Source organism: Chiroxiphia lanceolata, chromosome 3 (assembly GCF_009829145.1).
Source record: "Chiroxiphia lanceolata isolate bChiLan1 chromosome 3, bChiLan1.pri, whole genome shotgun sequence".
Classification (NCBI taxonomy): Eukaryota; Metazoa; Chordata; class Aves; order Passeriformes; family Pipridae; genus Chiroxiphia; species Chiroxiphia lanceolata.
Window position 1 is genome coordinate 46,662,305 of NC_045639.1, and position 24,052 is coordinate 46,686,356.

General features: G+C 34.9%; 1 protein-coding gene across 3 annotated transcripts in view; it reads right to left on the reverse strand.

The window, feature by feature from the left end:
- Positions 1-24,052, reverse strand: part of PACRG (parkin coregulated) — a 228,373-nt gene that overhangs the window by 20,318 nt on the left and 184,003 nt on the right. The window contains exon 6 of one of the 3 annotated variants that reach the window (XM_032681400.1): positions 15,113-15,166. The exons of the other annotated variants lie outside the window; for them this stretch is intronic. Within the exon in view, the coding sequence (XP_032537291.1) occupies positions 15,113-15,166 (54 nt within the window). The remainder of the gene's footprint in view (positions 1-15,112; positions 15,167-24,052) is intronic. 3 annotated transcript variants of the gene reach the window in all.

Below are 24,052 nucleotides of genomic sequence, written 5' to 3' on the forward strand. Positions count from 1 at the left end.
CAGGATTGTTGGAAATACATAAAAATAAACAAGGTTTAGGAAAAAAAAGAAGCCAAATAAGGTGCAAGATCTTCTCTAAAATCTGTCTGCACAAGAAAAAATAATCTTGAAGTATTTTTCTCTTTCCATGCAAGTTCTGGAGATTAATAAAAGACATAAAACGGAGTCATTAGCATAACTGCTCAACCAAACCTAAGTTTTCAAAAAAACATAAGATAAAGATCATCTAAGCTTATTTCACAGCTATAGTCACCCACATGATGAAATCACTGGCCTGTACTAGACATTAAATCAGCTTCTGGATGGAGGAAGACTATATTTCAACAATATTATCAGGTAACTTTTAGATTTAAACTGGTATGAAGACAAAGATGTGAGAAGAAACACGGTGAGTTGACACTGTAACCAGATTTTCAGCCCAACAGATGAGAGCTGGAAGTCAAAGAGTACAATTGAAAGGTGTTTTTTGGTCTTTTGTCCATTTTTGTTCACTGTGTAACTTCAATGTGTAATTTTCTCCAATTAATTGTGATTGGTAGCTGTATTAGAATAATCTAGAGCTGTATTAGAAGCTGTGTAAAATGAGAAAGTTCCAACATGCATGTAGAAAGGTAAAGGTGCGTGATACTTCTACATTTATCTCCTTTCCACAGTAAACAGCATTTTATCTTTCCAAGAACTGAAATCACACATGAAACAAGAAATGTAAGTAACAAGGACAAACAGTCCTTCCTTCCCCACAAACAACAGTAAAATGAAAGAGTAGAAAGAGGATTGGAAGGAAATGCTGTGTGACAGGTCTTCTGGAAGTTTTCAGGAAGCATGAAGATTATGTATATTTAAGAGGATAAAAAGATCAGAATTCACTTAAACATAACTGATACAAGTTTCAGTTAATTAAGGTGATTATTTTGATGTCAGTAGATAAATCTCTTCTTTTGCTGTTTGCAGTGGCCTTCTGCCACTGCTAACTTCACTCTCAGTTTATTTCTTTCAGGGAACAAAGGAGCCCATTTATGCAAATAAAATTAATGTGGGCAGATAGGAACTACCTTTCTGATAGCTGATACTGTGGATTTCTAATGCATTAGCTTCTGACAACACTGACTCAGTTTCCAGAATGAATCGTATCCTCAGAAAGAATTGTAGAGGGTACATATCCATTAGCAATTTAGAAAAAAAAAATTACTGTCTGAACCTTCCCATAAAAATGATGAAGAAATTTAGAACTAGGAAAGCAAGATAAGCCAATAATTACAAGGGACAACAAAAATTCCACATTTTCCAACTGGAGTATCCTGGCAAGTAGTTTATCTTTCCATTCCTCATGTCTTCCTCTCTGCCACTTCATCCAGAAAAAATAGTAGGAATTACGCAGACTTCAGTCAGTGCAGAGCTATCAGCCTAGCATCAGAAATGCTCCTCTTGACTTTTCCATCCATTCCCAAATTGCTAATCTATCTGAAGATTATCTATCAATTTAAACTCCTTTCCATTTTGCAGAATTACGGTCTGTTTGTCATTCTAAAAAGACTCACTAACTCTCAGTATTGGGTAAATACACAAACTAACATGAAACTTTGAACTTCCTGAAGTTCACAGGCTACCAGTGCAAGTGCTGGTCATTCCTGTTTACATATTTCACAATCTTTAGTCTACAAAATGCAGCTGAGCACTAAGTTTGATAACAAATATTTTTATCAGACAACAGTTAAATCAATTAAATCTGAAACAATGCATCACTAAGATGCATCACTGTAATTTTTCAACACGAAGACAATTGGAATGATAAGACAGTGATTTTGGCCTAAATAAGAGATAAAATAGTCATGCCCACTTAAATACTTGCATTCAAATTAAGGCCCAGGCATAAAAACAGAAATCAAACAAAATACTTCATTTTTAGACTGTAGGCCTCAACTTCAGGAAATCAGTGAACGTTTAAATCCATCCTAGTTCAGGAAATACAGTTGATTATGTTCTCAACTATAAGCAAATTTTTATGTTCATTATGCAATGGTAACCTAAATTCATTACCACAAGAAACAATTCCCCACATCGCGGATGGAAGATCCCCTATCCAAACCTCAGAAATACATTGCCAGATTGAAAACTAAGTGTACAGGACTTTAATACTCCTTTTCTTTCATTTGTTAATTCTTGCACATATTTTCTGTTATATACAAATAAATATGTTCATTTACAGTGGTCTGAAATGGTGAATTGTATGAAATGCAGTGAAATGGTGTGAATAATACCAAAGTAAACAAAGATGCTGTAGCTTATTTAGGTTCATTTTGTAAACACTCAGCCATGTGTTCATCAAGCAGTGATTGCACTGGGCTGGGTTATCACACATGGGTAATGTGCCACATTCTTCTCATGCCACTCTGTCAAATTCCTTACTGCACTAGGTTGTAATCTCACTGGCTCACAGCAAACATGGCTTAACAGATAGTGCAACGGTACAGTTACATGATCCTTTCTATTAAAACATCTTCCGGGAGATACTGTTTAGGCTAATTGATTAGTCAAGAATTTTTGGGATGAACTGTGACCCTGGTAAACAGAAAAGGAAGAGCTAAGTGCTACACAGGCCATGTTTTCCCCTTTTCCAGTTGAGGTCTCAAACCTTTTTGTACAATCTGGAAGATCCATGTTAAAAACACTGGAATACACTGTAATCTCAAATTCTGGATTAATCCCTGATTTAAACATGGAAAAAGTAAATCTGAACACTGTCTCCCATTCTTGGCTGAAAACAGATGGAACAAATTTAGACAGATCCCATCTACTGCTCATGCTCAGAGATACATAGTGAAACTAAAAAGGGATTTCTGCACTGGCAGATTTTCACTCGAAATTGAGAAACAATATTAAAGATATAAAATCAACACTAAATAAGAAAACAGACACTTTGCTGCTTCTGTTTGGCTAGAAAGTATTTTGCTTCTTGTAAAATAATATTTTAAGCATATGTATATATTTAATATTATGGAGAAACCCAAGACTGACTCCATAGCACTTCACAAAATAAGTGATTTCATTCTATTGAGTTAAATGGAACATCATCTAGGAATAAATATTTATGCAATTAGACATGTTAATTTCGTACAACGCAATGCTCTAACCTAAGGCAAACAAAATGAAATCACAGAAATTAATTTTAACACAAGTGAACATGAATTTGGAAAGTGTCACATTTTTAATAATGAAGTTTATATACACAGTGATGTGAGAATTCATTTTCATAGATATTCTTCTGACAAGTAAAAATAAGTTATAATTTAAAATTTACAACAAAGTTTTGACAAAAAACTTGTGTTAAAATAGGAAGTATCAGTGTACAGGAATGGGTAGGAAGAATTTAGCTCTGTTCTTTTGCAACATATATATTTTCAGTCATACTTTTGTAAAAGCTCAAAAATCTCTATCCGCTTTTGGAATTCCAGGCATAGCTATTCTATTTAGAGTTAGATTGTATATCTACATTTTTAAATATTCACTCCATCTTCAGCACAACACTAAGATTCATTACTTTCCTGACACTGAGCCAAGGAAACAGGTTGGTTTCTATTTAGAGAAGACTCATTGTAAAGAAAGGAAATGCAAGGAAAACTGAAGACACTAAATAAACATAGCACTTACAATTTTGGTCTACACGTTATAGTTTGAAGTTCTCTATAAGAATTATTACAAGGGGATGCTTGTTCTGTAACAGTTCAGAAAGGCTCCACTATCCCATTCTCTTCCTATTTTATGACTTTTTCAAAAATCTTGGATTTCTAAAAAATTAAAAGGCTATTGAAGTAATTTCTTTCTTTTTTTTTTTTCTTTTAAATCATATCATATGGAGAATGACATTTTTGCCAGGACCATATAAGATTTTTGGATCTTTACCTGATAGAGTGGAATAAAGCCAATTTAGCATCAATGGAACAATGCCAGTTTGCATAAGAAGATCTGGCCCTCAGTAAGAAAGAATCAAATATTCAGACATTATGAAAAATATTTTGGCTGAAAAGTTACTTATGTATGAAGAAGTTCATGTTAAAAAAAAGAATTAGAGACATTTTTTAAAAAAATAAATTATACATTTTAAGTTTTTAAATAAAAACGGAATGCTAAAATTTTAAAAATATTAATTGTTCAGGTCAAAATTTTTAATGTGAACATAAGCATAGAAGTTTTCTGTTAGAGATTACTTTTTTTCAGTCAAAAATGCCAGACTAGAAAATAGCTCGAAAAGTTTCAATGATGAAAAGTAATGACTACAAAACAGCTTTTGTCAGAATCATAGTATGATTTGTGTTGGAAGGGACTTTAAAGATCCTCCAGTGCCAACCCCCCTGCCATGGGCAGAGACACCTTCCACTAGACCAAGTTGCTTGAAGACCCATCCAGCCTGGCCTTGAACACTTCCAGGGATGGGGCATCCACAACTTCCCTGGACAACCTGTTCCAGTGTCTCATCATCCTTCCAGTAAATAATTTCTTTCTAATATCCAATCAAAACCCACTTTCTTTCAGTTTAAAGCCATTCCACCATGTCCTATGTATAAAGAAAATATTATCTAGGCAAAAAAGATTGTGGGTTTTTTTTGTGTATATACACAAAACCACTCACACAGTGAGTTCAGTCGAAAGGCAGGGAACTACTCACAGGTGTAAACTTCTGTCTAAATGTGTACACATTTGCAAACATGAGTTACTTTAGAACTTGGTCATACAGTGCTAATAAAGCAATGCAGGTATTAAAAATCATTAAAATTTTAATGTTGAGCATGGCATGAACAAGAGTAGATGTTCTACAAAGCATGCAAAACAGATAAATTCCAGTTTACTAAAAGTTTTCCTCTTATATTAACTATATATCAATATATATCTATAACTATATATTATCTCTTCCCCATAAGCAGGCTGTTACAAAAAAAAATGTGGAAAGCTAAATCTGAGTTGAGAACTATTGCACTATATCTGAATTGAGAACTATTATACTAATAAGCTACAGATTCCTGAACTATGGAAGAACACATTACTGTCAATTTTATTTTTTTAGAAACCAAAATGGAAGAGGGAAAAAAACTTACCTTCAAAGATAAACTTAACATTTTGCTTTCTGTTCCGTTCTAATCTCATTTTGTATTGTCAAAAACAGTACTGAGTTTCTTTCTCCTGTCTGCCAAACTCCCCTAAAAAACATTTGTTTGTAATATACCTGCATATAAACTAATCCTGAAACTTTTTTGGAAAAGGTATTTTTGAATGTTTTGTTCTAGAGTTCTAGCTTTAGAATTAAGTATTAATTATTTTAAATATGTGTTGAAGTTTCTTGTTCCATCATATTTAAAGAATACAACTGTACAATAGAAATTTCTAAAGAAAATAAAATAAAATCGGAGTTAGTAATCTAACCAATACTGATGCTAGGAACTCTGAGATGTTTACAGGTTACAGTTCATAGAGCATGATAGTTACTTTCAAGCTAGATAGATCTGCATGCTCACTTTTTGAAGAAGAATGTTCAAAACTCATTCAGATATGAATTCTATCATGAAATCTCTCAAATTTTCAAAATGTGCAGAGAGAGTTGATGTCTCAGTTCTGAATTTATTTTTATTTGGAGAGACTGTTTGTAACAAGCTATTTCATTTTTGACAAAACTCTATCATGCTGTATTGTTATAGAAACATATGCAATAGATTATCAGGAGACACTGTACTACAGCACAAAGGCCTTCTGTACAGAGATGTAGGCAAAATGTCAGTAAAGATAAAAGAGACACAGGAATTATATCAGTGTACAGGAATTACATTAATGATCCACATAACCTCATATGAGAATAACAGTAAAATTTTAGGGAATTGAAATATGAAATGAAAAAAAAGTACTCCTAGAATTTAGGACATCTAAGGTCAAATCTAGCCCTAGAACAAACAGATGTAATTTCAGACATTTTCATGTTTATTGGCTCAAATTACCCCTTCTGTTCTCCAGTTGCTGGTAACTTTTTGCCTCGTTATAAACATTCCTGAATTGTCCTCCAGGGAAACATGTGTGTATTGTGGGGAAAGGAAATCAGTGCCAACAAACACAAGTTTCTTCTCCCACATACAAGTATTTTCTACACTATTAGGTTTCTGAATCACCTTCTGAAATCTAGAATCTCCTTAAAATTGCCAAAGCTGAATTTTGAACTGATTTAGATTAATTCTTAGCATTTCTCATTAGAATTTGATTTGCACAGTGCTGAAGTCATTGGAAGGCAAATACTAGGCTAACACTAGCCTAAGGTTAGTCTCCTAGTCTCTTCAACATTTATAGTACTGGAAGAGGTCAGATTCCTCCTGAGGTGAATCAAAATGCCTAAAATTAGGTTCTTGTTTGCAACTGACTTCTAGAGAAGCTTTCTACTCACAAATGAGTAGAGAGATATTATATGGAAATAACCATGCTTAGACTAATTGCTGACCTTTTGATACTCTTTGGTTCTTCTTTCTCCTCCTTCCCCTGTATGCATTTTAACTTCATGTTAGGCAGGATTTTGTGTGTGTGTGTGTGTGTGTGCATAGTGGCAATGCTAAAAAATCCAATATTTCTTGTATTTATTTATTTTACATTTTAGGGCCCCAGATTTGGAGGAACACGTGCTGAATTTTTGTCCCATGTCCTGGAAACACTTCTTCCTGTCATTTACATATCTCAGAGGTTCGTAGGCTAATTCAACTCACAAGCATAGCAGAAACACCAACCATTCTTTTTTTGTTGCTAGATTCGTTTTCAGACAAAATACTTAATTGAATCAGCTCTCTTAGGGGTGAGCTGAATGAAGCAGTAGGACCCTTTGGCCAGAAAGTGACTGCCTTTTTCAACAGTGGGAAAAAAACGATAGTCACTCTGTGACTATGGTCAGACAATCTATTCCAGCTGCTGGAATGGACTATATGACACATTGTTTAAGAAGTTACCACATAAAGTTACCAACCCTGGAGACTCGTCATTGCTCCATATACCCTCTCAGATTCTCTATATTTCCTTTGACCACCCATATATAAATTTGGTAAGATAAGCAAGAGAAAAATGTAATGAAAACCTTTATTGAGAGAAGCTATTGATACAAAACATTTATTTTTGTATAATTAGGGCAAATCATAGCTATGTGCTGAAAGGCAGTACATAAAAAAGTTCAGATAGCACATTACGAAATCTGTAAGACACAGTCTTCAACATAATGAGCTTTTTGTCTGCCTATTTGTTTGGTTTTTAAAATCAAAATACTATTTTATAGTACGTATTGAATCACTGGTAGTCCCAGGTTCAAACAGTTCCTTCTCTTCCTCCCTGCCAATCATCTAGATACTAGCACCACGATGGATCTCAGCCTATGAAAATTAATAAATATAGGCCCTGGTGCAGCACAATTCTACTTCTGTTCACAGCAGTCCATAGTACTGACAGATCTTAAAAATCTATCAGTACAAAAATAAGAAGTATATCTACAGCCAAAATTGCTGCTGTGTCACATTGTCCTGAGGATATTTATCAGGTTGCACGTATAGGAGTGACAATAGTCTTTCTTGCACCTCCCCAAAAATCTGCCTTAAAAAAAAAAATCAGTAAGTATTTTAGTAATGAAATGAATGCCTAAAAGCAAGGCATTACGTTCCTGAGTATGCATGCTTTTCATGCTTCCTTTTTTCAAGATCCTATAAGAGCAATAGTATGTTACTTGTGAATTGGACGGATGGGGTATAAAATAGCAGCAAAAAATATATACTTCAAATTGCTGTGAGTAAAAATCGCAGTAAAGAAATAATTTATGGAAGAATAAACAGGTTTGCCTGTGAATCATTCTTGTCAAACTCATTCTATTCCGGGCATTTTCGTCATAGCCTCTTGTTTTCCTTGTGGGGGCCATTTCCCCCAGTCCTTCCCTGCAAGTTTCTATTCAGGAAACCTGTGGTTTGCTTAAGACAGGATTAACACCTAAATTTAATCTATAGTAAAAAACCAGAGATCTATTTTACTCTTATGGCTAACTGCATATAGAAAAAAATAATTTAGCAATTCCAAAAATAATTTATGCTGAAAATATGTTAATTGATATTGTAAATATCTTAATACAAATTGCTGAAACATGACCATTTAATCCTTGTCATATATGTGGACAGAAAAAGCAAAATGTCATATTTTACATGTTGATGAAAAATAAAATGGATAGAAGTAAGACACTGGGTACAGAAGTATTTATTAAATGTAAAGACATTAAGCGGTGAGATTGTCAATTAATTAATAACTAATGAGCTGTTATAATCTGCTTCCTTATAAAGCCAACAGTATGCTCCCTTGGTCCCTTTTTAATAATTGAATAAGCCTTGGTTTAAAAGTTAATGCATTTTAGATTTGGTAATGTCAATAAGTGGGTATTCTCCTGCCTTGTTCTACTGCTGTCTAATTCACCACAATAGTGCTGTGCTTCACTAGCTTCCATTTTATTTTAAAAGAATGTGAAATTTATCATGAGCACACATTAAATGATGTGATTTTAGCTTCCTGCAATGGGCAAAGTAATGATTAAAAAATGTGTCTGCAACCTTATGGCCAGTTGGAGGGATGCCACTAATGTTTGAAAAATAATGGTGTTGCATGACAGTTGTTATGATGGCAGGGGGTGATGTGTCAGTCATTTATTCCCTGTGGTAGTAATTTCTTATGGGAAAGCAAAGAAAGCATCATATGACTGGTATTTGTAAGTCTAACTTGTCTTATACTAACCAACTGGCTTTGCTTCCCTCGAGAGAGAGAGAAAAAAAAAATCAGCGTTTATTTGGACAAAGTGAATCTTATTAATTTTAAGGAAGAAGCATCCTGAATCCTGTATCCCTTATGTAAATTCAGAAGGAGTGAATTTACCTTAAAGGAGAGTGTGCATATAATACCAGAAAGAAGTTATTCTAACATTACTTCCCTTTCCATTTCGATTTGCATTTGACAAAAAACCAACAAAAAACCAATGAAAACGATGCTTGGAGTTTATTAATATATACCACTTTACATGCAACTTTTGAACATGATGCCCCTCAAACTTGTATCATATTTCCCAGAGAGCAAAGGAGAGTTATTGATAATATGTGCATGTTGTATTGTCCACAGATAATAATGATAATAAAAATACTAGTGTAAAAGTTCTTTTTTGCAATTTCCACACAAGAAATCTCCAATGTTTCATGAACTTCACATTGGAACTACACACATGAAAGAACAGAAAATTGGTTGAGCTAGAATTTACTCAAAATATCTGCAACAAGAAGTCCATACAGTATATTCACTGAACAAATAACAATTTCAGCATACATGTTATCATTAGCCTAGGAGTTCATATTTCTTTGAAGTACAGTCAAGAGGAGAATGAGTCTTCTTCAAAAATGTCATTCATAAGTTAAATGTGTGAATGTTGAACCAAAATAAAAAAAATAACACAAACAATATTTGACGGAAGAGTAGAGTGATATAAAACATGAATGATTTGAACAGTAAAAAATAATCATATTATTTTATGAACATACATGTTCACCTACAGATGAAGATCAATGAAACTGATTAGGGATACTTAATCACAAAACTTCACAAACAATCCCTCCCAATAATTTCCCAGAAAGGTTTTGCAGTCTTCTTCTGAAGAATCATGCATATACTGAACCAAAGATTATATTTCATATCTTATTTAAGAGTGTTACAAAGATGAATTAATATTAGATATTCACTGCTTTTGAAATGGATTTAGATTTTGTTAGAAATTGAGCTTTTTGTGGGTTAATGGAGCAGGAAAAGCAGCAATCACAGTAGTAGGTCCTTGTTCTCATAAGCTATTATGTAGTTTGGAAAATAAATAACACCCAGTGTTTCTAAACACATAAGAAAATAGATTTACTACATTGACTGAATATTCTGTTACATAATAAAAGCAACCACAAGGAAGAAAATAATTAAGAGTGAAAACCTCTAAAGGTCAGTAAAGAAGAGAGTGGTTTAGATTGTAGAAAATAAAATTTTTCAAAGGGAGAAAGCAAAACCAATCTCACTGCCCCCAAGCTTCTTAACATGGTGTGATTTTTGTCTTATTGACTAGCACAATAGCAACATATAAACCCCATTATAATCTGCCACCTCGACAACAATCCTTTCAGTTCTAGTCTCCTTGACAGAAACGTTTCCATCTCCAACTCAAAACACAGCTGGTTGTTATCTTCCTAGCCTGGAGCTCTGATGTAAATAATCAAACCCTTTTTGGACACCTTTCTGGCTTACTATTTTCCACTGTATCGGACTCAGAGTTCTGGTTCTATAACTACCCCTCCCTCTTCTACTTACCCTATTCACAGTTTGTCAACCTACTCTCATTTCCATGTACTCATCCTATTGATCAGTTTTGAACATCTTTTATTGATTGCTCCTTACAATCAGCTTTTGTATCAAAGGGAACAGATGAATGTTTTTTACTAGGAAGAAAAAAAATCACAAGTGACAGAGGAGGAGTGCTCAAAATTCTCTGCAGTATGAGCTGGAAAAAATGGCATATCAACCCTAGTGCCAGTTCTAGCTGTTCAGCTTCCCTATAGCTGCTAAACTAACTGTAGAAAGTACTGATGTGAGTCACCTTCTTCAAAAATCTGTCAAAATCTTGGCCAAATATTTTTGACTAAATAGATAATTCAATTTCAGTGCAGTAAGGTGTTTTGGCATGGAGCAGCAGCTAAAATGCTTTAAAATGAAAGGGATTTGTAGGTAAATCCATCTTCATCCCTCCTGGCTTCATTCATATGAGCTCATATGAGTCAGAAGACTCCTAAGCAATGTTGCCATTATATCCACCTGAGAGACAGGAATGGGAATTCTCTCACTTCTACTAAAGCTGAGGCAGAACTCATGAGAACCTGCAGTCACAGAGGAGATCACAGGTTTCTTCAGAAGGTTGTCCGATCACTGAAAATTAAATTAATGTAATTTATATTACTCTCCTCTGTCCTGCCATCATCTATATCCTTCTACAGCTATATCTATCTCACTAACCATTAATGAATAGACTGGAGAAATGCTGGAGAAATTAAGTATGGAGCAGCACAGAAGACCTCAAACCCAGAGAAAACTGAACATGAATCTTTCCATAAAAGAGGGATGTGCTTATTCCACTATGTGCAGTCACTCCTCAAAAAGCTGTGTAAATGGCTCTGTAACTACATACAGGTTCTAGGAGAGTCCTACAATGCACAAACAATTGCTCAAATATGTGAAAGCCATGGGTTTGAATAAACAAAAATCCAACCCTTCAGCTCCATACTCTCTCTAGGACAGAGGGAAAGACTATGAAAGGGAACATGGAACTGACAGGAAAGCAATTTCTTTCCTAATACAGGTAAACATTAATCTCTTTAGTAAATGGACGCCAAGAGAAATACCCAGAGAAGTTATTTTTATTGTTTTATAAATCTAGCAGTTTTGAGAATCAGTCTGACTGTTATTTCAGAGTAGCTGAAGCTCAAGTGCTGATTTCTGACATAGCTATCATGTCCTCTTTTGAAAAACTGTTTTCATTTTAGCTGTTCATCTTTGATCAACTGATTGTATCAAAAAAGGGGTTCAGCTTGGGTTCAGCTGAGGAGTAGAGCAGAGGAAATCCTGTGTATGTTTGTTACACAGCTATCAGAAGTGATAGTAGGCTATTTTAAGCTCTTTTAACTGTCAACCAATTCTACTTACCCAGCTTTAAATCTTAGTACTTATTGTTCAGTTTATGCTGCTGCTGACCTTTACAATCAAGGAAATTGGAAGACAACAGGTGTCAAGTATACAAGGATGTATATTATATCTAAGTGAAAATAGTTACATAAAAACGAGCTTTGTTGTTTCTTTGTTTGAAAACTGTGAATGACACCTATTGACAATAATAATGTTTTAATTTAAGACTCTCAAAGTGCTTAAAGAATCCTTATTATAAATTATTATAAATGCAAATAAATATCACAGATGAATAGAAGATTTACCCAGCTAATCCAATGCTCATAGACCTTGTTTTGCTTATTTCCAGAACTGCACTGACAGGAAATAATTTGTCACTACTTTTATTTTACAAACAAGAAACCAGAACACAAGAAGCTTTGGAAGAGCAAAGTTAGAACTCGTTTAGGATCCTGAGCTGACCCTAACTACAAACATTTTGATATCTCTTATATTAAACATACTGACAGACATTTGAGGAGGGAAACGAATTTGAATCAGGACAGCTGTTAGATCAGGTGTGAAAGGTTGTTTATAATGTTTAAAAGCAGAATGTAGAGATGTTAAACAATGTACTACAAGGGAATCTTGGATGCTGACACAAAATAATTGGTTTTAAAAAAATAATATTTTCTCAGCACACAGTGGTTAAACTTCTCCCAGCAAAGGAACCATACATTCAAGAAGACTGAAAATATGCAAACCAAGTAATTTCATTGCCCTAATAGTTCCATGTTAATGGTAGCTTTTTCTTCCATTAGATTATCCCTTTCTCTTTCCTATGGTTAACCAGTGCAGGCTGTCAATTAGGTCATAAATAACCTCATCCCAGAATATCTGCTATTCAGTTAAGCTAATTACTTGATTGCAGGCAGCCCAAACCTCAAGTGGATGTTCCCCTCTACAATTCTGGCAAAGGCTTCAGGAGTTCCTGGCTATGTTATATAAAAATTTAACACACTCCTTACCAGAGATCAAGTGGAATTAAAAACACTGTAGCAGATTTGATATTGTAGCAGATTATTACTGTAGGGTTTTTTTGCTTTTATTTCAGTTCATAGTAGCCCAATACTACTGTTAAATTGTGAATTCAGAGTGGAAGTCTCAAAAAAACTAGCTGTTTCAAGACCCAAAATAGTAACTATTAAAATACTGTATTTAACACAAATGACTGGGAGGCAGTTTTAATGATCAAAATTAATTTCATAACTGATATACAAAATGGAGTACAGGCCTTAATGCAAAATAAATTTATTTTTTTTGTATTCCCTACAAGTTACTCATTAATACTACTAAATGGATGTATCTCTCTTTATGCTGAGGATGAAATAAATTATTTTCACACTTAAAAGCACATAAAAATGGACTTTGACTCCCTTAAATAGTAGGTAAGCAAAGAGTCTTTCAGTAGGTATATATTTTTAGTCAGAAAGAATAATAACCTGCTTACCTTGCTGGCTTTGATTACTGGATGTGAAAAGCGTTTTTACCAAAGGCATTATAAATGGGACTGCTTAAACACAGTGTCTAAATATCATGATACTTGTTCCTGTCATACCACGTGTGTAGTATAAACACAAACTTACACCAAATTTGTACTGATTTCTGCTACTGATTCTATCACTTCTGACTGTCTTGTACATATCACGCCTAACTTCTGAGCGTGAGGTGAAGTGCACTTCTTTTGCTCACTGTTTCTCTTTTAACTACCAATATTTCTCAGTTCTTCATCTTAAGAATCAGCTCAAGTGTTTGAGCTGGATACAGGCAATTGTTAAACACTGGCCAAACTCAACGATTAATGTGTTCAACCTATTCAACCTACTATGAAAAAAAATAAATTGAGAAGATTTCTGTTCTAGCATGCATAGTATTTATATGAAAGAGACTGCTGGTTGATGACTAAACTATTGAGTATATAAGACTAATTTCAGTTGCAACTTGTCATTGAGTTCCCTTTAAATGTTTGTTTGGGCCTGAACTCATTTGAATGTCAAAAGAAATATATTGTAATATTTGGACAAATCATCTTTTTTGAGGAGTGAATGAAAAAAAAATTTAGCAGCCTGAAAAACCTGACATTTGGCACTAGCGTATAAGTTTTTAAAATGCCAGAGTTCATATGTCTATTTTTAGATATACTTAATTAAATAAGTCTTTTGAGACAGAAGACCATTTCATCAGCAATACTAATTTTCTGGGTTTATAGTTTTTTAACTGTAGAAAAATTCAGTATTATCTTACCTGTTTAAAAGCAGTGATAAAATGCAGCCTTAACTGACTCAAACTGATTAAAAACTTCTTAAGTAAGAAGAGCTAATTAGAACCTAAAGGTCATGAATAAACGCCATAGTGATTGTACCCTACTATTTCCTTCACAGCACTTTCCCTAATATACTGGAAAAACTTCCACTGAGGTTCTCACTGAGTTGCTAAGCCCAGTTTCAATCTGTAAACATTCTGCACACAGTAATTTGCATTAGTTCCACATAATGTACAGCAGCATTAATTGAGTGGATAGCGTCTGTACATCTGTTAGCTATTAGTCTTTAATTCATTAGATCTTTATCATTTACCTGAGCAGCCCATCAAGATCAGGGAAAGGAGACCTTGGCTCATGTCATCTGTAGAACAGAACAGCCTGGAATATTTAATTCTCTTGTGTATGTCCAGTTACTTTATATGAACAATGTTCTCACAACTTTTGGTAAAGGACTTTGAAATTGCGCTTTTGTGTGAACTACACATTCAAAAATTATCTAGCTCTAATCTGTGCAACTGCTGTGAAACTATGGCAAATACCATGAGAGCTGTTTTAGATTACAATGTGCCTGGGATCTTTTTGATATGGCTGACTGAACTGCATTCCTCCAATTCCTTCAAGTTGTCTTCAAGTTGCCTTCAAGTTTTGGCCCAATTCAAAGCTGACAAAAATTGTTATTAGAACAGTATATTTACACAATCCAGTTGATTGCTGTGCTTATTTTTCTTTGGTAAGTCATAGATTTAAGTTTAAATGATCCCAGTGCTTCCAGTTCAGCATCATCTTTTACTAAGTATCCATCTCAGAGGTAATGAAATTTAGACAGACTATAAAGACTTTTCCCTGATTTGAAAAAATGCTGAAAAATGTTATTTCACAAACAGTGCAACAAATAATGCAACAACTTGCACTGTATATTGCATATATTGATTTCAAATCACCTCTCCATCCTCCAGATTTGATGGTGAAGTTCTTTGGCAAATTATCTCAAATAATGTCCATCTTGAAATGGAGAGTGTCACAGACACTTTTAAATATTTATACCAGTATTACTTTGGGATGAATTCTACTTACCCTCCTGGAAAGACTGTGGCTCTTGCTGGAATCCCACTGACCTGAAAAGTTTTCCTAAAACGTGCAAAGTTCTCTTAGATTGAGGAAATTTCAGGATTGTCACTATATATCTTATTAAAACAGGCAATGATTGTGAAAAGAGGCTTTCAACAAAGAAAATGTATTTGATCAATGAACCAGAAGATGAATGATTAGTCATTCTTACTAATTTAGCAGAGCTAAATTTATGTTTGCACTGATATATTGAGTAAGGAGCCATACATATTTGTTATATCTCTTGGCTACAGACATGGAAAGAGATACAAGTGGCACAATAACTGGGCTTCAGCATATTACACCAATATGTTGAAACTATGAGGAAACGGCTTATATACTACAAATTAACAACAAGACCTAAAAAAATAATAATTCAAATTACATAAATTCTTGGCTTCACATAATGGTATGAAAAGGAATAATTTTCACACAGGCTACAGACAGCTACACAAACAAGCCTGACTCTTCCCAGGAAAGTGATGCTATCAATGACTTATCTACACGGGTAGGCTTTACTCAGCCACGTAGTGCTAGACAGCTGATGGTACATAGTAGCTGCATGCAAATGAATAGTGCATTTTAATTCATGATGAGTAATTCCTTGCAGGCACAGAGGAACTTTCTCAGAACTACATGTTTACTATAAATTGGCCTATAGCTCAAGTCCTGTTGTATCACTGGTCCCTCTGGGAGGGATCGTGCAGCCTAAGATAGAAATTTTACGAAAATTATCTGGGTGTCATTGCAATTCCACAATATGATTAAATTAAAAAAAAAAAAACAACACACACACACACAAAACAAAAAAACCCAACAAAAACAAAACCACCAACCCAACCAACCAACCAAAACCCAAACCCCTGTAATTAATTATCTCCCAAATCAACTTTTTATGTTTGTAAGGTACAGGAACAAAACAAGAAGTCTGTTCTATACTGCTGGCAATTATGGATGGCCAGTTAGGTGGACATCACAGTACACTTGAAGCTGCACTTGCAGTGTACTTCTCTGCAACTTTTGGCACAATTTTTACATGAACACATAGTCCTGTCTTCGAAGATGTCTCAAGAGACAGAAAAGAAAGGGGGAGGAAGAAGGGAAATAAGGAAGAAGAGGGTATGGAAGGCTGACTATTACAAGACAGTGACAGAGAAGATAGGTTGCCTTTCTGAGAAGGAAAAGCAGCAGCCAGGACTGCAAAATAATGAACAGAACTTTAAAAGCTCATATGCCAGCTCATGCTTCAGTGATTTTCTCCATAACAATGCATTCTGAACATTTTAAAGGCTAAAAGTATAGCTGGCAGTAAAGATGAGACACAGTCCACTTCAGAGAGAACTTGGCTGATTTTATACATTGGCTACTGTACAGTTGAAAAGCTGAGTTATTGTTAGCCCTGGCATCTGCACTAGCTTTCAAAGGAAAGTGCAGGTTGATGTTTATGCCCTGTGGCAAAATCTGGCTTACTCCACCATAGTTTAGAGGTCTGATCTTTGTTCTTGGACTTCCTGTGATTCATTTCCATACTTTAATTTTAATGTGGTATTGCAACTCTGATTCCAATTATAGTCGGGCTTAGCTATGTCTTTATCATAACTAGAAAATGTCTCTGTTGTGATTTCTTGTCTGCAGGGCTTCTGGACTTCTGACTCTCCTGAGGACAAACAAATTTAGGACTTCTGCATAGGTGCATCTAAAAAGATATCAAAGCATAGTATATGACTAAAACGAAGTCTGAGCTACACTGACTCCAGGCAGAAGCAAGTGCAAATATGCCAAGCCTTGCTGCCAACTCTAAAAGAGGTGAGTGATATTCAATCAGCTTCTCCCAAAGTAAATACAGACCACTCAGATAAAGCTAATAAACACACCAGATCACAGTAACGAACCTCTTGCTGAGGACAAGAAGCAGTATGGTACAAAACCCCCAAGATTTGACAAATTCACATTAATTAGTTTTGACACGAGCGTACAATCCTTAGAAAAGCATAGGTGGGCCTATAGTCTCAATAGTGTAAATAATTCTACTTATTAATCTTTATGTGTTTTACTGGAGTTTCACTTATGGTTCAGCACCTCCATTGTGTAAAGTCCTACAGACACAGGTAAAAAAAAAATTCCATGTCAAAGAGCAAATAGATATGTGGTGGATAGGAAGTAAAAGCCTAAATGTTTACCTTGGATGCACACATCATTTAAATGTAAAAGTACTGACATAAGAGACAAGGCTGATTCCTATCATAGTGTTACTTCAAATTGACTTTGCATTAAGTTTTATATAGATCACAATTTTCAAACCCTCATCATTATACAATTTACTTCAGCTTTGATTTTGAATTTAATTCAGTATCATGTTTTACTGATACAGTCTGGTCACAACGAAAGGCTGACTTATAAAACTAAGATAATTCTGAATTTTTAGAGTATCCTCAAAACCTTTCCCAGAATCTATTGCATCATTTGGGTTTTGTTCCATTTGCTATTATTTTTAATTGTTTTGCATTATTGAGAGTCAGCTGCAGTAACAAAACTCTTTGATGCTGATAGGTGCTAAGCTCTTACTGATGTCAGCAAGAGATACATGGGATCAGCACTCCTCAGGTTTCACCCTACAGTCTTCGTTGGGTTGACAAACATAGCCAGAGCCTGTGGGAGGAGGAACCTTTGCAAATCTCTGCAGTTTCAAATATTACAGCAATGACAGTCTTTAGTACTTAACAGAGCTCACTTCTCTGAAGAAGATCAGAATTCAAATTATGTCTTTGTAATAAGCTTCATGGAGCTCAAATAAATTCTTTGGTACTATAAAAACAAACTGCTAATACCAGCCTACAATGTTAAGAGAAATTATCATTATACCATCGATCATCAGAGAATTTTTCCCAAAATCTAACATGAAATGTGTGTAAACACTACCTTCAACAGTTGTTCTCTAAAATGTGTAGGATATTTTTTTCATCTTGCAGATCTCTTCGAACCAAAATAAAATTTAATTAAACTAACTAACTAACTAAATAAATAAATAAATAAAGCTGGTGTTTTGTTTATTCATTAAAATAATAGTATAATTTTGAGGAATAAATGCAGTAACTTTGACAATAACATAAAGTATTGTCTCTTGCTTGGTATGACACTGAAATGTCTTGGTTTTGCTCATGCACAAAGTTGTAATTTTATCATTTATTATATTTTTTCATTTTCTTGTTCATTGTGGAGAAAAAAAAAAGTTATAATGACCAATAAAACTACCACCTCAACCCAGACATTGTAAGTATTACTTTCTGGAGCCAATTTTTGATGGAGATGCCTGTGACCAAATGTTTGGAATATGGTATCGTGTTCCAGGATTGTATAATGATGCTTAAGGTTCTTGAGTTTTCACTAGACATCATATTCTGAAGCATTGATAAAAGTATGTTCTGCTCCTCTCACAGGCCTAGGCTTCAAATGTGCTCCATTCTTGATGATTTTCTGGTTACATAGCAGTCCTCAGACAACCATTTAAACTTTCCTTTAAAGCATATTTAGCATTATGTCCCCTGATAAACGGGTTTATTTCCTATTAATGGGTTCTATAAAGATCATATTGGCTTGTTAAAGGCAAAATCTTCCCCTTTTAGCATCTAAGTAGGATGCTTCTTTATAGAAATATTATAATACAAGTAAGGATAGAGAAGGGACTGTTTAGTTGTTCAGATCTCAGTGGTGTAACTTGTCCTCTGCTAAGTTTTCCAAAGTTTATCTCCTCTAGTTTTGGAAGTCTTAGGTGACTGTTCCTTCAGTCAATTCAGAAATACCAGAACAGCAAGGAGTATTTCCCTAATTTCAGTCTCATGTATCCTTTTTTAAATTTCATCCCTTCACTCATCATTATAGCCCCATGGTATCAATCTTTTCTTGATGTGTATGAAATTCAAATATTTGTAAGCTGAAGTCTTGCCTTTTCAAAGGTATTCATATAATCTTTCTTCATGTATAAGTTCCTACAGCTTCTAAGAATTTTTAGGTAGCCTTTAGGTAGCCTGTATTCAAAACGTTTGTGTTTTATTCTGGTGATCTGAAGTCAAGAAATATTCCAAAAAATAGTGACACCAGATGCATACATGAGAGACTATGGCTTTCTTAGCTCTTTAAAGGCTTTGTCTATACAAGTTTAATCAGCAATTTTTGTCCTCTACAGTACATTGAAAATTATTTATTGTCCACCATCACCCTGGTTTGTTTTGTCATTGCTGGGTTTTAGACTGTTCCCCACTGCCACTAATTGCAGAAAGGCAGCTGGATAGAAATGAAAACATGTAAAACTGCAACAACTTTCCTTCTGTTATCAAATCTGAAGGGCACTACTGGAGCTGAAAAAATGAATAATACCACTCTGGGACTCTGTGTGAATACAGTACCAGAAGATGCATTACTTCAGTGCATTTCCATAGCTGTTTCTATCGGCCAGCATCTGAATAAGCCCTAACTAAACTATTGCTGCCTTTCCCAAGATGCGTGCAGACACATAACAGCAGATATGCCAACTGTTCTTTCTTTGAAATGTCACCTTTTTACTACTGCCATGGTACAGTGACTGCTGGCAGTGCAGCAAAACAAAATTTGCACTCTGTGCTGGTTGGAGTAACTTGGTCTGATACGCACTGCAAACTGTAATTGAAAATGAGTATCTCACATCCTGAATTTCACATTATCTACTGCCCAGCATTAAATAAGTGATGTGTCTCTTCAATCTTATGTGGCTCCTTGCAAGAGGCTATTTTTATTACTAAAGATCACCAATGTAAAAAAGATTATTGGCTCAGATCTATTGTACTTGTGTCAGAATTAGTCATCAACAAACCATGCAGGTAGAAATGGAGTTATAGAATCATGTATCCAGAGAACTAGCTCTGTATCTGACCATCTATGTGTTTTACAGGGCTATGTAGAATGAGGTATTTAGCTATGAACAGAAGTCAAATTGGACAATCTACTTGTGTTTTTTGCCCTAAAGAATCACACTGAGACATGGCCTTGCTTCCAGTATAACAAAATAACGTTAATATTATTGTGTGGTATCTTTAAAAAGAGCAACATAAAATAATCAGTTGTACACACTGAAAGGGTGTGGTTTGATCAACGGGAGACAATGCCAAGAAACTATGAAAAGCACAGATCAAAGATAAGAATGGAAATCATAGCAGATAAAGGAAACTACAAAAATATTTTCAAAATAGCTCATAGATATTGAACTGAGGAAAATTGAAGTTTCTGAATGGTTTCTTTAACTCTGAATAATAGAATAAAAGCATTTAGAACCCAGCAATTAGAGTTGGTTAACCACAACTTTCATTTACCAACATTGTAATGACTTCATTAACAGAAGAGTGACAAAGGCAGCTTAGTTTCTGGTTTTGACAAAATATTGGACTTTAAACTTCAGTTTTGGTCATCCAGAAACAAGCTATATATTTTACTGAATTCACTGAATAGGTTCTGGTGAAACATTTTGGTACAGCATAAACTGCACAGTGAAAGGGATGCCCCCTTTCTTCAAACATGCTCAGGAAATAGGGACCATTCCCCAGGACACTGAATACCACTTTCAGTTCTCGATAAACTGTCACTGAACTGTCTACGAATTTACACTGATCACCTTTAATGAGACCTACTTCTGAGTAGGAGAAGTTCTGAATCTAGTATTTAATTTAATTTGCCTGGATTTGATACTAACATATCAATGGAGAGACTGCAGAATAGAATGAGAGCAACACACTCTTCAGTGTAACCTTTAGGCTCAGATTGTCTTACTTTTCCATATAATGTGCTGGCTCAGAATAATGGAGAGAACTGAGCCTATGTTTCTCTGCTATAATGAGCAGAAACTGTTGGAAAACGGATTGGTAATACTACTAATTCTTTGTGCCTCCTGTCTGGCAAGGATTCACAGGAAAAGTCCATAGCTTTCATTACTTTGGTTTTGTTCATAATATGGTACATTGAAATGAAACTTGTTGACCTGATTAAACCAGTATCTAATTCATTCTTAAATACTTTTTCTTTCATTTTTTCCATTTATCTATTGAGCCAAAAATTATTTTTCTGTACTTCTTTAGTAATGACTACTGTAGATGAGTCAGACCTAGTCTAACATCATTTATTTGCTAATTAGTGCAAAAATTCCTAATAAAAGTAACTAATCTCATTAAGATTTTAGCATACTTTTGAAAGCAGCATTTTTAAATGTTCTGAATTGTTCTCCAAAACAGTAGTATTTCCTCTTTAAAAGGTAGAACCCAGGGTTTGTGGTCAAGGAATTATTCACTCTACGAAAAGAAAGAAAAGAGAAGGGAAGGGAAGGGGAGGGGGGGAGGAGGAGAGACGAGGGGAGAGGAGAGAAAAAAGAAAAAAGAAAAGAAAAGAAAAGAAAAGAAAAGAAAAGAAAAGAAAAGAAAAGAAAAGAAAAGAAAAGAAAAGAAAAGAAAAGAAAAGAAAAGAAAAGAAAAGAAAAGAAAAGAAAAGAAAAGAAAAGAAAAGAAAAGAAAAGAAAAGAAAAGAAAAGAAAAGAAAAGAAAAGAAAAGAAAAGAAAAGAAAAGAGGGGAGGAGAGGGAGAGGGAGAGGGAGGGGGGAGGAGAAGGGGAGAAGGAAGGGGAGGAGAGGGGAGGGGAGGAGAGAGGAGGGAAAGGAAAGGGCTATCATAATCCTGAGAACATGGTTTTATGCAAGTGAACAGGCCCTAATTCTTCAAGCTAAGCTTGTGTACAAATGTTTGGAAAACACTCTTTAAAAACTCATTTTCATTAGCCATTATGTTTATGATGCTTATATACGAGAATAGTTCTAGGATTGCTTATCTTTTCAAACAACTTCATTCTAAATTATAGAATTCAATTTCTTCTCTGTGGAAGCACAGGATGTTCCTAATCTAGTATAGAAAGCGCCTGAATATGTACCTCTTGTGAATACAGCTATCCAAGTCAAAGAGCTTCAGTTTCTTCCTGTAGTGAGCTAAAGAATTGGAGACCTTATGGTAAAGAATCTGTATAGAAACATAATCTAATAGTACATGAAAAAACCCTAAAACATACATGCAAGGAACAAATCCTAATATTCCCCATCAGTACATGAAACCTAAACCAAGAGAACTGTTAGTTATAATCCCCATCACTGATTTGATCTGACTCCCTGTATGACTCCATGAGACAGCACTGAGAATGTGGCTGGAATGAATAGCTGCTGTCTGGGACAGAGGGCAGGTGGTAGTAAAGGACTTCCCTTTTTGGAAACAGCCCATATTTATGCTAGATATTAACTACTGGGTAACCACAAGCCTATTTATAAAATGGACACAACTAGCCCATAAAATCCTTCTGGAGCTGACCTGATCACTGCTGTGTACAGCACAAATTCATTGGCTGGGTTCACTAAAAACATGTGACCCTACAGGATTACTTGGAGGAAGAAACAGAATAAAAGTTTGATGCTATGAGCCATTTAGAAGAAAAAAAATCGTAGTACTTTACAGTGATATTAAAACCGCAAGTGACAATGACAAGGAATTCAAACTATGGCTAATGTTTTTCAAAGCTTTTTCTGGTGCTCTGACAAAAGGCACTGTAATACCAGGTTACCCCATAGTATTGAAACTTCTGAAAATAATAGCAGAAACTGTAATTGCTTTACTAAAGGAGTAAAAGGGAAAGATATTCAAGAAGAACTCTCTTTGCTATTAAATCTATTTTAGTTTTCTTTCTTGAAAATATCCTTTCCTGGCAAGCACAACATAAAGATGCCTGCAATGCTTTGAGTACCCTCTAGACAAAGCGAAGGCTGACCACTTTTCAAAATATGAAGAAAGAATCCTTAAAACTCTAGGAAAAAAAAATATTACTTGTTTGGTTGTTCCTTATTCCAGAAACAAGATGTTCTACTTTTAAAGTACAATTTCACCTGAGAAACTTAAATGCAGAGGCACAAACTAAGATATTATAAAGCTGAAGCCTTCAATATGGCAGAACTAATTTGATAAAATGTGCACTTTTTTCCACTAAATTTCACAGACATTTAAACACTGACTCTGAAAGAACTTGACCACTTAAATCTGCAAAGCAAATATTGTAACTGTCCTCAGTGAATATGCTCGACTTTAAAATTAACGACATATGTAACCATGTGAAAGGGAGGCATTTTAGGGGAATTCATTAGCAGCATCTACAGTGGCAAATAAAATCACCTGGTTATATCCACACAGGGCAGCACTCAGTGATTCAGTTATATTCATCCTGATCCCAGTTGTTACCTCTCCTTGTCTCTGAACTGTGTTGCACTTCCAGCTGGCTTGGCCCTAGCTAAGACAACTCAGTGTGCTGCTGCAGTGCAGACACTTCCCAAGTGTTCACCAGCAAACAAGATGGAACTTTCAGGCCAGTAGCTGTGAAACTGGTAATGACTGTAGAGACCATGACTAGCAAACACTAATCTGTAGGTGTCTGAGCTATTCCGTCATTCGTATCTGCACATGTTTATGCACACCTTATAAAGAAAGAAACTGAAAACAATACGTTGAGATTATAGTAGGATAGAAATTTATAATAAAATTAATTTGAGAAGACTATTTTATTCTGAGTCAGTCACTGAATTCCTAAATTTGCCCTTTAAAAATATTTAACAGCCCTTTGGATGATACTCTCAGGCACATGGTGTGACTCTTTGGGATGGTCCTGTGCTGGGCTAAGGGTTGGACTCAATGACTCTTGTGGGTCCCTTCCAACTCAGCATATTTTGTGATTCTGTTTAATTGGAAATTAAAAACAATAACAAAAATGTCACAGTGTGTAAGTTATGCTCACTTTAACTCTTTGCTATCTTGACAGCTTAAATTATTTGGGTTAAATTTACTCTAGAATGAGAGGAAAAAGTCC